The sequence below is a fragment of the Mobula birostris genome, chromosome 2 (genome assembly GCF_030028105.1).
Source record: "Mobula birostris isolate sMobBir1 chromosome 2, sMobBir1.hap1, whole genome shotgun sequence".
Lineage (NCBI taxonomy): Eukaryota > Metazoa > Chordata > Chondrichthyes > Myliobatiformes > Myliobatidae > Mobula > Mobula birostris.
In genome coordinates, this window is record NC_092371.1 from 68,970,905 (window position 1) to 68,988,346 (window position 17,442).

Consider the following 17,442-nt stretch of genomic DNA (forward strand, 5'->3'; position numbering starts at 1 on the left):
TGGAAAGAATAATGGTATGACAGTAATTCTTTGACAAGAAATAAAATAGCTCTCTGAGCAAAATTGCACTGCACACAGAGAAAACCTGGGATTAGACCGTGCATGGATAAAAGTATCAATTATGTAGGATATAGAAACACTGCTATGAACAGTGTACTGTATACTATGTTCAGCAGATTGTTGGTTAAAAAAGGAAAGCTAGATTAGCTAATGTCACAGAATGTGATGTTGTTGTTTAGACCACTAACCAAAGTAAGATGGCTGTCAAGACATTTTGCTGTTACTGCTTTGATGAGGAATTGCAAGGTTTTGATCCAGTATTGCAAAGAGCAAGTTATGAACTAAACAAACCAATTAGCAGTTATTGCCTGAAGATTTTGACCAATCCACAATATCGAGTAGCATAAACTGTTCTTAATGATGCTTTAGAAGATCTGGCATCTCTTTGTAAATTCCTTCAGAAAAGTTGCTTGAGTATATTTGGAGCACTGCAGTATGCAGAAGCAAAAATTAACAAGTTATGGTCACAGTATCTTGGCGATATAGTTTATTGGAATGACAAAGCGAAAGATCTGCTTGCAACTATAAGTTCTGACGCTCCTATTTTTCGATTCATTCAATGTGTGTGTAATAACTCGGGTAACAGATTTCTTGATGATGAGTTAAGAGAATGGCAATCCTTTAACCCTGTGGCTATGGCAAATGCAACAAATTTTGAATTTGGAAAAGAGAATGTCGTATGATTGACAAAAAACTCAGCTACTATTACGAACTACGATGAAAGCACTGCCTCAATAATATCACAGCAATACTGTAATTTCAAATTTGTCATTTCTGTGAAAGTCAGGGCTGGTTCACTTAAGACATTCACTGATATGTTGAACTATGTGCTTAGAAACGAAGAATTTGAAAAATTGTCAAATCTTGTTGACATTGTTGGAACATTTCAAGCTTGTAGTCCTCCTGACTGCAAACATGGATTCAGTGTTACGAATTTAATCAAATGTAAATCCAGTAAAAGACTAGAAGTGGAACACTTGAATGATCTAATAAAGATGAAGATGTATCTTTCATCTGGATGCAAAATTAATCTGAACAATGTTTAAAGACAGATGAGAAAAAGTTTATGGAAATGTGAAAGATTTTCTTAGTTCCCCTGTATTTCATTATACCCTTCAATTAATAAATAAAATCAAAAGTATGAGATTTTTTTCTATTTTCATTCTAAATATTCATAGTAAGTGTATTATGAAAAAAAAAGCACATTTAATATGCCGTGCAGTTTTTGGGCCATGTAAAAATTTCCTGCTCAGAGCAATGATTGGTCAGTGTGGCTGAAAAAAATAGAGGAAATTTTGGCTCTGATCAACAAATATGAACTTTCTCCTGATCCTGCTCCCAAAATTCCCCTTCTCTCTCTCGATGACCCTTAATGCTTGAATGCCCCTTGTTTCAATTCTTACGGGCTCTTTTTTCGCTGAATTAGCTATACGATTAATTCCTAGATAAGCAGCACCATAAACATGATGGGACATCAAAACTCAACTATCTCACAAACAACACAAATATGCAACATTAATTGGCTACCAATTAGGTTAATCAGTCGTGGATACTACTGGAAGCCCCATACCACCTCTCCTCATGCCCCCATTTTTCTAACCCAATGACACCAGTATTTGCAGTGTTCTTTCAAATGATCTTACTGAGAAAAGCCAGCATAAAACTGGGAACATTTTGATTAATTTAGTATTACATTGTACCCACTGAGCCAAACACTAGACATAGCTGTAACTATTTTGTTTATACATCAGAAGATTTAAATGCAAAAGTAGTGCAACAAGGTTGCATTAAATTCCAGAAAGATGAATTAGGCCATGCTTGAGTGTTTATATCTAGTATCAAAATTGGTATCACTTTGGGTTCAATCATTAAACTGGTTCAAATTATCTCATAAATGTATGTATATTTTGCTATTCTCCAATGTAAAAGTATTTTTATTTCTTAAAGCTTCCTTGTTTCCATTTGTTTGTTGTAGTTTTCTGATAAGAATATACAGTTGTGGAATGTTTCAAAAAAGAAGTCTTGAAAATCAAGTTCTCACTTTTAATGTGATACTTATAAGAACATAAGAAATAGGAGCAGAAGTAGGCCATCTGGCCTGTCGAGACTGCTCCGCCATTCAATAAGATCACGGCCATGGACTCATCTCTACCTACCTGTCTTTTCCCCAAAACCTTTAATTCCCCTACTATGCAAAAATCTATCCAACCTTCTCCTAAAAACTGAGGTAGTCTCCACTGCTTCACTGGGCAGAGAATTCTACAGATTCACCACCCTCTGGGAAAAGCAGTTCCTCCTCATCTCTGTCCTAAATCTACTCCCCCGAATCCTGAGGCTATGTCCCCAGTTCTAGTCTCACCTACCAGTGGAAACAACTTTCTTGCCTCTATCTTATGTATCCCTTTCATAATTTTATATGTTTCTATAAGATCTCCTCTCATTCTTCTGAATTCCAGCAAGTACCGTACCAGGCAACTCAAACTCTCGTCATTGTTTAACCGCCCCCCCCATCTCTGGAATCAACATGGTCAACTCCCCTGCACCGCCTCCAAAGCCAGTATATCCTTCCTCAAGTAAGGAGATCAGAACTGCATGCAGTTCTCCAGCTGTGGCCTCACCTGTACAGTTGCAGAATAACCTCCCTACTCTTAAATTCAATCCCTCTAGCAATGAAGGACAAAATTGCATTTGCCTTCTTGATAGCCTGCTGCACCTGCAAACCAGGCTTTTGCGATTCATGCACAAGCACTCCCAAGTACCTCTGCACAGCAGCATGCTGCAATTTTTTACTATTTAAATACTAATCTGTTCTTTCATTTTTCCTTCCAAAGTGGATGACCTCACATTTACCAACATTGTACTCCATCTGCCAGATCCTTGCCCACTCAGTTAACTTACCTATATCTCTCTGCAGACTTTCCATATCTTCTACACAATTTGCTTTTCCACTCAATTTAATATCATCAGCAAACTTAGATACACTACACATGGTCCCCTCTTCCAGATCGTTAATGTATATCATGAACAGTTGTGGGCCTAGCACCGACCTCTGCGGCATGCCACTCACCACTGATTGCCAACCAGAGTAACACCCATGTATCCCAACTCACTGCTTTCTATTCATTAATCAACCCTCTATCCATGCTAATATACCACCCCCAACTCTATGCATCCTTACTTTTTATGTGGCAACTTATTAAACACCTTCTGGAAATCCAAGTAAATAACATCCATCTGTTCCCCTCTATCCACTGCACTCAATATAGTATCCTCAAACAACTCCAGTAAGTTTGTCAAACGGGACCTGCCTTAGCTGAATCCATGCTGCGTCTGCCTGATGGATCTATTTCTTTCCAGATACCTTGCTATTTCTTCTTTAATGATAGCTTCAACCATTTCCCATCCACAGGTGTTAAAATAACTGGCCTATAGTAACTTGCCTTTTGCCTACATCCTTTTTTGAACAGTGGTGTGATATTTGTCGTCTTCCAATCCACCAGGACCTGCCCAGAGTCCAGAGCCTCTACTATAACTTCTGCCATTTCTTTTAGTATCCTGGGATGTGTTCCATCAGGACCAGGGGACTTACCTATTCAGGCCCTCAGGTTTGCTCAGCACTACCTCATTAGTGATAGCTATTATATCAAGGTCCTTACCTCCCATCACATCCATAACATCTCTCCTTGGCATGTCAGATGTGTCCTCCACCATAAAGACCGACACAAAATATTCACTCAAAGCCTTGGCCATTTCGTCATTACCCATTATCAATTCCCCCTTCTTGTCCTCCAAGAGACCTACATTCACTTTAGCCACCCTTTTCCCCATTATATAATTATAAATCTTTTACTATCTATTTTTATATTTTGTGCTAGTTTATTTTCATGATCTAGATTCCCTTTCTTTATTGCTTGCTTTGTGGTACTTTGTTACTTTTTAAAGTTTTCCCAATCTTCCAGTTTCCCACTACTCTTGACACCTTTGTATGCACGAGCTTTAAGTTTGATGCCTTCTTTTATTTCCTTAGTTATCCAAGGCTGGCTCTCCCCACCTTTTCTATCCTTGCTTTTAACTGGAATATAATTTTGTTGAACACCATAAAAAGTGTCAGTCTTCCACTGTTCCTCAACTGTCCCACCCTATGGCCTGTGTTCCCAGTCTACACTAGCCAAATCCTCCCTCATCCCATTGTAGTCTCCATTGTTAAGGCATAATACGTTGGTTTTTGATCAAAATATTGCACCCTCCATTTGTTTGAGAAATACAGTCATACTGTGATCACTCTTTCCAAGAGGATCCCTAACTACAAGATTACTAATTTTGCCTGTCTCATTGCACAGGATTAGATCTAAGATAACACGTTGCCTTGTAGGTTCAGTAACATGTTGTTCAAGAAAACCATTACGGATGCATTCTATGAAGTCCACCTCAAGACTGCCTCAACCAACTTGATTCACCCAATCTATTGTGCAACTTAAGGTTTCCCATGATAACTGCTGTTCCATTCTTACATGCCTCAGATATTTCTCTGTTTATTGCCTGTGCCACTGTAATATTATTATTCGGTGGCTGATAGGCAATTCCCAATAGTAATTATTTTACCCTTTAAATTCCCTTCAACATCCTGCTCCTTAGATCTTACATTGTCTCTCACTATTGTCCTGATCTCATCCTTAATTAAAAGCACTACCCCACCTCCATTAACTTCCTGTCTATCCTTCCGTATTACCTGGATATCTTTGGATATTTAAATTCCCAATCCTCTCCACCCTGCAACCATGTCTCTGCAATGATCACTAAATCATACCTCTCAGTAATGATTTGTGCCACAAGTTCACTGACCTTGTTTTGAATATTATGGGCATTCAAATAAAGTGCCCTTACACTCATTGTGCTTTTAAAATCTTGTAATCTTTTACTCTTTTGCACTTGACTTTTTTTCACTCCGATCTTACTTTTCTCTTTTTTATCTTTTGTTTTTTTCTTTATTTTTACCCACACTTTTCTTTCTTACTTTATCCATACTTTTCCAATCTGTTGAACCTACCCCCTTACTATTTAGCTTAAAGCTCTATCCACAGCCCTAGTTATGCAATTTGCTAAGATCCAGGTCCCACTATTGTTCAGGAGGAGCCTGTCCCATTGATACCGCTCCCTCCTTCCCCAATACTGGTGCCAATTTCCCATGAATTCAAACCCACTTCTCCTACACTAATCCTTGAGCCACGCATTTATCTCTCCAATCTTCTTGACCCTATGCCAATTTGCAGATTGCTCAGGTAGTAATCCAGAGATTACTACCTTTGTGGTTCTGCTTTTTAATTTAGTCCTTAGCTGCTCGACCTCCCTCAGCAGAACCTCTTTCCTCGTTCTACCTATGTCTTTGGTACCCACATGGACCACAAGTGGATCCTGCCCCTCCCACTGCAAATCCTCTGCAGGTCAGATAAAATGTCCTCAACCCAGGCACCAGGCAGGCCACACAGCCTTCGGAATGCTCTATCCTCATAACAGAGGACTCTGTCTATTCCCCTGACTATACTATCCCCAATTACCACTACATTCCTCTTCTATCCCACCCTCTTAAATGGCTCCCTGAACTACAGTACTACAGTTAGGTTACTTATCCTTCCTACAGCACCCATTCTCATCCACCCAGGGAGCAAGAATCTCAGACCTGTTGGACAAGCTCAAGGGCTGAGGCTCTTCCAGCACTGTCTCCTGGATCCCACTATCTGCCTCACTTGCAGTCACACCCTCTTGTCTCTGACCACAGACTGAATTTGAGGCAGCTAATCTAATGGGTTTGTCTACCTCCTGAAACAGAGAATCCAGGTAACTCTCTCCCTCCCTGATGTGCCGCAATGTTTGAAGCTCAGATTCCAGGTCATCAACTTTGAGCCCAAGTTCCTCGAGCAGCCAACACTTGCTGCAGATGTGGTTACCAAAAACCTCAAGTTCCCACTCCTACACTGGTCCACACACACAATGGCCACTCTGCTTTGTCCCTGCTTTACTTTTATTTGTTCCTGCTAATGAATCGCAAATGAACTGGTCTGCTGCTAATGCGCTGAGCCTCATGAAACACTTGTTTTTTAAAACTCTTCTCCCCGACCTGTGCAAAGCTCTCTCTTTGAATCGACTGGACCGCTGCTAATGCGCCGAACCCTGCAAAAATTGCATTTTTTAAACTCTTCTCCCTGACCTGTGCAAAGCCATCTCTCTCTTCGAATCAATTGTCCATCACTAATACTTGTCATTTTTGACACCTTCTTCAGGTAAAACAGCTAATGTAGAACTCCTGCTACTTTCCCTTCAACAATGTGCTTAAATAATAACCTAATACAAGCTCCCTTGCTTCATTACTCATGAATGGTAAAGTTGGAATGACTGAAGACTGTGCCATTGTACAGGAAGCAGGTAAGAGTATGACCTATTCTGCCTTTCAAACCTACCTCACAAGCTATCCAATGGGAAGGTTACCAATTCAGTGCAAATATATACAATTAGGAGCAATTTGAGTTATTGGCATAAACAAGTTGTATTCTCTGCAGAGGCAGAAGCTAAGGGGTGATCTGACAAAGGTTTGCATAGATAGACAAGATAGTATTGCGAGGGACAAGTTGTTTTTTTTTACACATAGAGAGTGTGGGTGCCTGGAATATGCTGCCTGGGGTAGTGGTAGAGGCAGATACATTACGGACTTTTAAGAAACATTGAGATACACACATATGTGAGGAAAATGGAATAATATGGACATTGTGTAGGCAGAGCGATTGTGCAGGCAAAGCAGATAGCCATTTGATTACTAATTAAATTGGTTTGACACAACATTAGGGGCTGAAAGGCGAGTTCCTGTAATGTACTGGTCTATGCACTCTGTTGTATGTTCCATACCCATTGCAAAAATAAATCAATCCCATTTTATTTTAGAGTACCAGAGGTCTTTGAAGTGAAAGACCATCATCTATCAAGCTCATCTTTTCAACCAGGGGTTCCCAACCTTCTTTATGTCATGGATCCTTATCATTAACCGAGGGGTCAGTGGACCCAAGTTGGGAACCCTTGTATTACAGCTATCTCTTGATCTTCAACCTTTCACCTCCCCAATGCTCATTGACATTTTTTTTTCCCAATTTATTTTCCTTTTAAACCAAGTATCAGTTTTTTGGGGAAAAAAACACATTTTCCATTCTCTTCAAATGTCTTCTTTGTGAAGACACAAATCAGTGCTGTTCCCGGAACTGATTTTCTGATAAGACTGAAAGAGTACAGAAAAAATTTTCAAGGATGTTGCTGGAACTTGAGGTCCTGCTGAAGGGTCTCAGTCCGAAACACTGACTGTACTCTTTTCCATAGATGTTGCCTGGCTTGCCAAGTTCCTTCAGCATTTTCTGTGTATGTGTTGTGGGTTTCCAGCATCTGCAGATTTTCTCTTTTTTGTCAATGGAAGGGAAGAACCTGTTTCTGAAACATTGAGAGTGTGACTTCAGGCTTCTGTAACTCCTCCTTGATTGTACCAAAGAGGAGAGGGCATGTCCTAGGCGATGGGAGTTCTTAATGATGCATGCCACCTTTTTGAATCATTGCCTTTTGAAGACGTCCTTGAATGCTGGTGAGGCTAGTGCCTATGATGGAGCTAGCTGAATTTACGGCTTTCTACAGCTTTTTCTGATTCTGAGCAGTGGCCCCTCCATACCAGATGGCGATGCAACCAGTTTCAATACTCTCCATGGTATGTCTGTAGAAATTTGCTAGAGGCTTTGGTGACATACTAAATCCCTTCAAACTCCTAATGCAATATAGCTGCTATTGTGCTTTTTGTAATTGCATCCATATGTTGGGCCCACGATAGATCTTCAGAGATGTTGACATCCAGGAACTTGAAACTGCTCACCTTTTCCACTGCTGACCCCTCAATGATGACTGATGTGTGTTCTCTTAAGTTTCCCTTCCTGAAGTCCAATCAATTCCTTGGTCTCACTTACATTGAGTGCAAGGTTGTTGTTGCAACACCGCTGAACCAGCAGAGAATATGCGATGGATACTCTTTTGGAGAAGATCCTAACTGGTTGCATCATGGCCTGGAATGGAAACACCATGTCCAGGAACAGAACAGGCTACAGAAAATGAAGGACACAGCCCAATCCATTACAGGCACAGCTCTCCACACCAATGAGTAAATTTTTACATGAAGCACTGCCACAGGAAAGCAACATCCATCAGCAAAGCCCCCACCATCCAGAACATGCTCTTCTCACTACTATCATAATTACAGAAGCCTTGGGTCCCACACCACCAGGTTCAGGATCAGTTACTAACTGTTGTTAAAATTACTTAACTGATAATTACATACTACACTTTTACATAACAGGGCAATTAAATGTATGGGGAAAAGACAGGTAGGTGGATCTGAGATCACAGCTAGATCAGCCATGATCTTATTGAATGTCAGAGCAAGCTCAACAGGGCAAATGGCTGACTCCTGCTCCTGTTTCTTATTTCTTTATGTAGGTAAGTTAATGAAGTAAATAACCAGGGGTGTAGTATAGATCCAGGCTACTACCTGTGGACTTGAAACATCAGAAAAACTTGCAGACTGAAGGAGCTAGGCATTGGCACATTGAGGGTGGGATCTCAGTGCCCTTTTGGGGCACCGAAAGCTGAGGGCCACGTACAGGAATTACTTTACTTGAGTACCAATCTGGCAATGCAGCGTTAAAAGTTGGCTTTGCTGGTAATGCTTCATGAAGTTCATTCACAGAGAGATTTATCATGTCCTGTTCCTGAAACAATGCTCTAAGAAAGTGTTACATGACAAATTAAGTCATCCTGTTTGTGGCTAACAGAAATTGCATTAAGTGTAAGAGGTTGAATCACTCCAGGCAGCCCTTGGACAACATTCTGCAACTGAGTCTAAGGAATTTTCAGTCATGTAATGCTGAACAAAATACTGCATGATTGCATTGCTAGCCCTGCTTTTCTTTTGTCATTCTGTTCAAGGAGGAATTAAACCCCCAAATAAACCTACAGAAATGTAGCAGATTCAGCACCAAAGAGCAAAAATGATCAATACCAATGTTATTCACTAAATAATGTGACATGGTGATTTTTAAATGTTTACCTTGACTGGTTTGCATGCTCATGTTTGTCCGGGATCCATAGTTTGCCAGCGATTGACTCTGACCCTGCATCTGCATGCCTTGTGAAGAGGGCACAGAATGACTATAACCACCTGGTGTTCCATGGTTACTTACAGGCATATTCATTGAAGAACTTGGTATTGTGGTTGGTCCTGACTGTTGCACTGAAACATGAGAAGGACCTAAGAAAAGAATAGAACCATACTCAGTCACAATAATTTGTTGCAATCACCTCTAGGATCATCCATTTCTGTGGTACATAGCTCAGTAGCCCGGACTCAATTAAAGTCTAAGTCAATGGGTAAAAGTCTTCCATATATTTCAGTTGCTTTGTGATGCTAATATAACAAAAAAAATGTAGGGAAGTTTTCAGAGACCAAATGAGTGCTAATCAAAATCAATAAAATGTGCACAATAGCAACTCATATCTGGATTCAACCAGTACCCTCAAAATAAAATTAAAGTGAACTGTGGCAAAACACTCTGGCTACTCTGCATTATAGAAAAGTATATGGACCCAAGCCCCATGCTAAATCTCTTAAGCTAAACATCTAAATTCATATTATCCGGGAAAGAAGTGACAAATCACACAGTTCAGATCACACAGCAACAGTTCTTTAAAGGACCAGTGACACAGGCACTTGAAAGTATCAACAGGCACAGCAATGATAGATTCTGCCCATTGGTACTTTGGATGTTGAATGTCTCAGAATATCATTTGATTGCTTCCTAAATCAGCCAAAATTTTGGATGAGTTTTACTGAAAACAGCAATGCCACTCTCAGGAATGAAACCCCACCCCATCTCACCCAAGGTGGACATCAAGTTAATCAATGCTCCTCTATGGATACTGAGACTGCCCAATCAGGAAATTTCAATTTTTTCACTGATATGTTGGTTGCAGTTTTGAAGTCTTCTTCTAAAATGGCTGAGTGGTGTGGTTGATAGAAGGATGAAAACTGGAACTAGGGTGTGTAGCTGTAATAGTGAGTCACATAATAACAGACTGATAACAACTTCACACTCTTTCTATGCCATAGTCTTGTGGTACCAATATCCACCACTCTGACCAAATCCCTATCTCCGAAACCTACTTACCATTTTCATTAGATTTCTCCTCCAATGACAGCCTATATTTCCCAGTGATGAGAAAGAGGAAGGAAAAAGGTCATTTATAGATAAGTATAGAGGAGAAAGAGATAAAATAGAGAGAAAAAAATGAAATCAAAATATTAGGGAGGGGAAATACAAAAGTGATTCACAAACACAGAGGGATGTTAGAAGCAGGAAAGAAAGATAAACTGTGCTTTATTGTGAGCAATACCATGGCAAATAAACTTTTTGTAAAACTAGCTATTAATACCCTACCATTCCACCTTCCAATCTTCTGCAAGTAAGGCATGGAAGATGCACCAGTATTACTGGATAAACCTGACTACTCAGCAAACAATCAGAATGTTAAATTTAGTAAGATTGAAGAATTTCATAAATGACAGATTTTAGCCATTGTTTATATGGATAGGTTGTACTGACCGTTCTCATTTAGCACTGCAATAGTATTTTCTTTACTAATGAATCTATATTTGAAGCAAATGAAAAGCATAGAAAAGACCTTCAAAAGTTCATACAAAAGTGGAGAGAATTTATTACGTATAATCTGGATTTGGATGTTAACTTCAAAGCTTTACTGGGACAGGCTGATGTTGTAACAGGAGATCATTTTCTGTAAATCTTTACGTCAGAGATAAAGCAAATCTGAATTCTACTACTTCCAGCGTGGTGATTTAGCAGGTCCCAGTATTAACAAATTGCTACAAACTATAAATAACTAACACTGTTAGAACCTACCATTGCTCATCTGGCTCTGCATTAGTGGAGAAGGCGGAATTCCACCCCCCATAGTGTCATTAGCAACATTCTGTGAATGCAAAGCTTGATTTGATCCAGACAGATTCATTCCTCCTGGTCCCATAGACATGTTTTGGGAAGGTGGCTAAGAAAATTGAAATGGTAGGAATACAGAAACAGAATTAAAAACTGCATTTTAAAAATATATGAATGCATTGCCTAATATTTATAGAAAAGAGGGCAAAAATATTGAAATTCAGATTTTAGATACTTATAAGACAATCACAAAAATTATTTTATTCTAGAAGTAGTTATTGTTATGTTTAGTAACAGCAAAGTATAAGAACTAATTGAAAGGAAACCATGGAGCCAGGAATAACTTATGTATGTTCTTACATCTGCTTTTAGAGAGATGCGTACATATGACGTTGTGGTGTAATGACATATGCCGTGGATGTACTTTTACATATAACACGTAAACAACAAAGGATCCTTAAAACCATATAACACAACATTACGCAAATACTGCTGAAATATTAAATACATAACAGTTATGATATTCATCCACTAAGAAGATTCTAGAGAAAGAATATTACATTCATATAGAGATAATAAATACGGTACTTGTATATTTATACAACTCCATTTCATACTCTCTCGGCATCCCAAAACCATCTGAATGAAATTTTATTAAGCGGTTATTATCGAGGCAAAATGTGCAGCTAAATTTTGTGATATGATTTTGACATTCAGGAAGCAAATGAATGAGTACATATTATATTATTAGCCGTGCCTGACTGAAAGAGTAATGTTACTTGGCGTACAGATGTCTCTTCATCAAGTATCATTGGATCTTGAAAAATGTATGCAGCATTCCCTCAGTTACTACACTGAGGAGTCGGTAGTCGACTCTATTCAACAGCACTTTGAAGAATCAATATTCATTCTTGCTCCATTAGGAACCAACAGATGTTTCTGTTGACTTGGTATCTATGCTAGTGTAAAATTCATATAGCTAGAAATAGGTTTAGCTTGATAACCAACCCCTGCCTAATCTCAGCTACACCAATAAAAGGGTGGACAACACTGCCTATGGTGCCACAAGATAGACAACTCCAAAGTTCCCTTTCCTTTGGTAATTCAATAATCCTGTTAAGAAGTACAAGTGTGTAAATAAGTCCAAGTTCAGCAGCAGTACACCAACTATATTCACCTTACCCAAACAGAAAACTACTTGATGCTGATTGCCTAGGGTTTTGCACAGAGACCAAGCTCTACTGCATTAAAAGTTAACAACTTCATGTCAAAAGAGTAAACTTGTAATGAAGTGAGAGGTACTGCCTTAAATCACCTCTCCTCACAAACTGTGCGCAAATGTGCATAACCTCCTTTTATTGTTTCATTTGCTGAGGTACATGGAGAATGTATCTAGTACTTCTTTATTATTCTTGGATTTTCAATAAATACATATACATGTGTAGTATTGTATCAGATATTAAGACTGACTTTATCAAGTACTACAAAAGCTCTAGTAACACCTTACAGATATATGGCAGCTTTTTTCATCATTGCAAATCATATTTGCAAGTGCACTAAGAACTGAAAAGTGACTTTGAATCTCTGAAGAATGCAAAGTGAAGGGAAAAATTATCTTTTAAAATTAATTTAGGTACTCTGTGTAATTTCATATTTATAAATCAATTAAAAAGAATAAAAATGCCAGATTACTAAGTATTGTGTATCATCCATAAATTCAGGAATCATCTTCTGAAGACTGTAGCTTATACACTTAGTATTAAAGACAATATTAGTATAGTTATTCATCCTTGGTGCATAAAAAGAGCTACTTTTTAATCAAAATGGAGATAGAAATTTTAAAAGCAGAGCTTTGCAGCAGTTTCTCTGAGTTGAGGAGCAACCAATCATCAAGAGGGATTTATTAGAAAGGGCCAATAAGAATAATTCAAGTGTAAGTGGTGTGTGTGTGTGTGTGTGTGTGTGTGTGTGTGTGTGTGTGTGTGTGTGTACACGCGCGCGATTGGGTGAAGGGATTTAGAATGTATGTCTAGTGCACATTCTGGAGCAGAGGGTGGCGGTAATGCACCATTAAGCTGGATGCCAACCGCCGTAAAACAAGATACAGACAGACAGACAGGAGTGTGCCGGTCTTTAGAGTGGCTTTGGCTCATCAGGCTTATTCAAGACCAGGCTTGGGTGAGGTAAATTGACTTTTAAGTTACTCTCTCTCTCTCTCTCTCTGTTCTTATTATTTAATTCCTCATCTATTAGGCATAGTAGTTTAGTGAGAATGGCTCCAAGGGCAGTGTTTTGTACTGTGTGTGTGATGTGGGAAGGTCTGGGAGACCTCCAGTCCTGAGAGGACATATTAAGGAACTGGAGCAGGAGCTTGATGACCTTCAGCTCATATGGAAGAATGAGGAGGTGACAGATGGGAGCTACAGGGAGGCAGTTACCCCTAGCTTGCAGAGTAACTGGATGACTGTCAGGAGAAGGAGGGAAAATGCACAGCCGGTGCATAGTACACCTGTGGCCATTCCCCTCAACAATAAGTATACAACTTTAGATATTATTGAGTTGTTGACCTACCAGGGGGAACTACAGTGACCAGGTCTCTGGCACTGATTCTCGTGCTGTGGCTCAGAAGAGCAGAGAGGTGAAGAGGACTGCAGTGTTGATAGGAGATTCCTTCGTCAGAGGAACATTGATGAGGTTCTGTTGCCTCAATACAGATGCCCAGATGGCATGTTGCCTCCCTGGTGCCAGGATCAGGGATGTCTTGGATCGTGACCATGGTATTTTCAACGGTAAGGGGGAGCAGTCACAAGTCTTGGTACATACTGGCATCAATGACACAGGTAGACAAGATGAGGAGGCCCTAAAAAGATATTTCAGGGAGCTAGGTAGATATCTGAGAAACAGTACCTCTGGGTAGTAATCTCTGGATTACTGCCTGTGTCACATGCCAGTGAGGGCAAGAATAGGGTGATTTGGCAGGTGAATGCATAGCTGACCAACTGGTGCAGGGGGCAGGGGTTCAGATTTATGCATCACTGGGATCTCTTCTGGGGAAGGTATGAACTGCACAAAAGGGACATGTTACACCTGAACCTGAGGGGGTCCTATATCCTTGCAGGCAGGTTGTCTAGAGTTGTTCAGGTGGGTTTAAACTAATTTGGCAGTGGGATGGGAACTGGAGTGCTAGTGCTGAAGATGAGGTAGTTGGTTTACAAACAGAGGCAACGTGAGAATACTAGCAAAGAGAGGCTGATGATAGGGCAAAATTGCAGTCAATAGGAAATGAAATTGAAAGGGATGAACACTAGACTGAAGGTGTTATATTTGAATGCGTGCAGTATACAGAATAAGGTTGATTAACTTGTGGCACAGTTACAGACTGGCAAGTATGATGTTGTAGGCATCACTGAATCATGCTGAAAGAATAATGTAGCTGAGAGCTTAATGTCCAAGGATGCACATTGTATCAAAAGGACAGGCAGGAAGGCAGAGGGGTGGCATGGCTCTGTTGGTAAAAAATGAAATTAAATCATTAGAAAGAGGTAACATAGGGTCGGAAGGTGTTGAATTGTTGTGGTGAGAGCTTAGTAACTGCAAGGGTAAAAAGACCCTGATGGGAGTTACATAGAGACTCCCAAACAGTATTAAGATGTGGTCTACAAGTTACAATGGTAGATATTACATGTATGCCAAAAAGGCAATGTTACAATAGTCATGAGAGATTTCAATATGCAGGTAGATTGGGAAAATCAGATTGGTGCTGGATTCCAAGAGGGGGAATATCTAGCATGCCTGCATGACGGCTTTTTAGAGCCATCTAGGGCATCAGCTATTCTGGATTGGGTGTTGCGTAATGAACTGGAATTGATTAGAGAGCTTAAGGTAAAAGAACCCTTAGGGACAAGTGATCTTAATATGATCAAACTCACCCAGAAATTTGAGAAGGAGAAGCCAAAGTCAGATGCATCAGTATTAGAGTGGAGTAAAAGGGAATTACAGAGGCATGAGAGAGGACTTGGCCATAATTGATTGGAAAAGAACACTGGCAGTGATGACAGCAGAGCAGCAATGGCTGGAATTTCTGGAAGCACTTCAGAAGTCACAGGATATATACATCTCAAAGATGAAGAAGTATTCTAAAGGCAAGATGACACAACCATGGCTAACAAGAGAAGTCAGGGCCAACCCAAAAGCCAAAGAGAGGGCATATAATAGAGCAAAAATTAGTGGTAAGTTAGAGGATTGGGTAGCTTTTAAAATCCAAAAGAAGGCAACTAAAAAAAGTCAATAAGAAGGTAAAGATGGAATACGAAAGTAAGCTAGCCAATTGTATTAAAGAGGGTACCAAAAGTTTCTACAGATAGATAAAGTGTAAAAAAGAGGTGAGAGTGGATATTGGACCACTGAAAAACAATACTAGAGTGGTAGTAATGAGGAACAAGGAAATGGTGGACAAACTGAATAAGTATTTTGCATCAGTCTTCACTGTGGAAGACACTAGCAGTATGGTGGAAGATCCAGGTGTCAGGAGTCATGAAGTGTGTGAAGTTAGCATTACTAGAGAGAAGGTTCTTGGGAAACTGGAAGGTCTGAAGGTAGATAGGTCACCTGGACCAGATGGTGTACACCCCAGAGTTCTTAAAGAGGTAGCTGAAGAGATTGTGCAGACATCAGTAATGATCTTTCAAGAATCACTAGATTCTGGAATGGTTCCGGAAGACTAAAAAATTGCAAATGTCACTCCACTCTTCAAGAAGGGAGGGATGCAGAAAAAAGGAAACTATAGGCCAGTTAGTCTGACCTCAGTGGTTGGGAAAATGTTCGAGTCAATTATTAAGGATAATATCTCAGGGTAATTGAAGGCACACGATAAAATAGGGCATAGTCAACATGTCTTCCTCAAGGGAAAACCTTGCCTGACAAATCTGTTGAAATTCTTTGAAGAAATAACAAGCAGGATAGACAAAGGAGAATTGGTTTCTGCTGTGTACTTGGATTTTCAGAAGGCCTGTAACATGGTGCCGCACATGAGGTAGCTTAACAAGATACTAGCAAGGATAAAGCAGTGGCTGATTGGCAGGAGGCAAAGAGTGGGAATAAAGGAAGTCTTTTCTGGTGAGCAGCCGGTGACTAGTGACGTTCCACAGGGGTCTGTGTTGGGACCAATTCTTTTTACATTATATGTCAAATGATTTGGATGATGGAATTGATGGCTTTGTTGCAAAGTTTACAGATGATACAAAGATAGGTGGAGGGACAGGTAGTTTTTGTGGAAGTAGAGGTGCTACAAAAGGACTTAGATTAGAAGAATAGGCAAAGAAATTGCAGGTAGTAAGCAGTGTTGGGAAGTGAATGGTCATGCACGTTGATAGAAGAAATAAAAGAGGTGACTATTTTCAAAATGGAGAGAAAATACAAAAATCTGAGGCACAAGGGGATTTGGAAGTCCTTGTGCAGAATTCCCTACGGGTTAATTTGCAGGTTGAGTCTGTAGTGAGGAAGGCAAATGCAATGTTGGCACTCAATTCAAAAGGATTAGAATATAAAAGGAAAGATGTAATGTCGAGACTTTATAAAGCACTGGTGAGGCCTTACTTGGAGTACTGTGAGCAGTTTTGTTCCCCTTATCTTAGAAAGGATGTGCTGAAAATAGAGAGAGTTCAAAGGAGGTTCACAAAGATGATTCCAGGTTTGAACAGCTTGTTATATGAAGTGTGTTTGATGGCTCTGGACCAGTATTCACTGGAATTCAGAAGAATGAGGGGTGACCTCATTGAAACCTATCGAATCGTGAAAGGCCTTGACAGACTGCATGTGAGGAGGATGGTGAGAGGGTCTAATACCAGAGGACACAGTCTCAGAATAGAGAGGCGTTCTTTTAGGACAGATGAAGAGGAATTTCTTTAGCCAGAGAATGGTGAATCTGTGTAATTTGTTCCCACAGGGAGCTGTGGAGGCCAAGTCTTTATGTGTATTTAAGGCAGAAATTGATAGATTCTTGATTGGTCAGGCATGAAGGGATGCAGGTGGAAGGAGGGAAATTGGGTCTGAGGAAAAATGGATCAGCCTTGATGAAATGGCAAGTAGGCTTGATGGGCCAAATGGCCTAATTCTGCTCCTATCTTATGGTCTTGGTTCACTTTAAGAAAGGTATTTTTAATGTTCTAAAGCATAAATTTACTTTTGTTGACAGAAAACAATCCATAGGTTAAATAAATAAGAAATCTTACTGCAGATTTGAAATCTGATAGTTAATTATATCCCTCTTTTGTTGATACCAAATACTTAAAACTTAGGAAGACTAAGAAGTCATGTGAAAATGTCTTACCCCTTTAAACAAGGGTTTGTAAAATCT

The 17,442-nt window shown here is 39.8% G+C and overlaps 1 protein-coding gene across 1 annotated transcript in view; it reads right to left on the bottom strand.

Moving 5' to 3' along the window:
- LOC140187305 (calcium-responsive transactivator-like) overlaps nucleotides 1-17,442 on the bottom strand; it is a 107,842-nt gene that overhangs the window by 68,574 nt on the left and 21,826 nt on the right. Inside the window, exons 4-5 of the mRNA XM_072242474.1 lie at nucleotides 11,052-11,196; nucleotides 9,185-9,385 (exon numbers count right to left, since the gene is read on the bottom strand). Coding sequence (XP_072098575.1) covers nucleotides 9,185-9,385; nucleotides 11,052-11,196 — 346 coding nt within the window. The remainder of the gene's footprint in view (nucleotides 1-9,184; nucleotides 9,386-11,051; nucleotides 11,197-17,442) is intronic.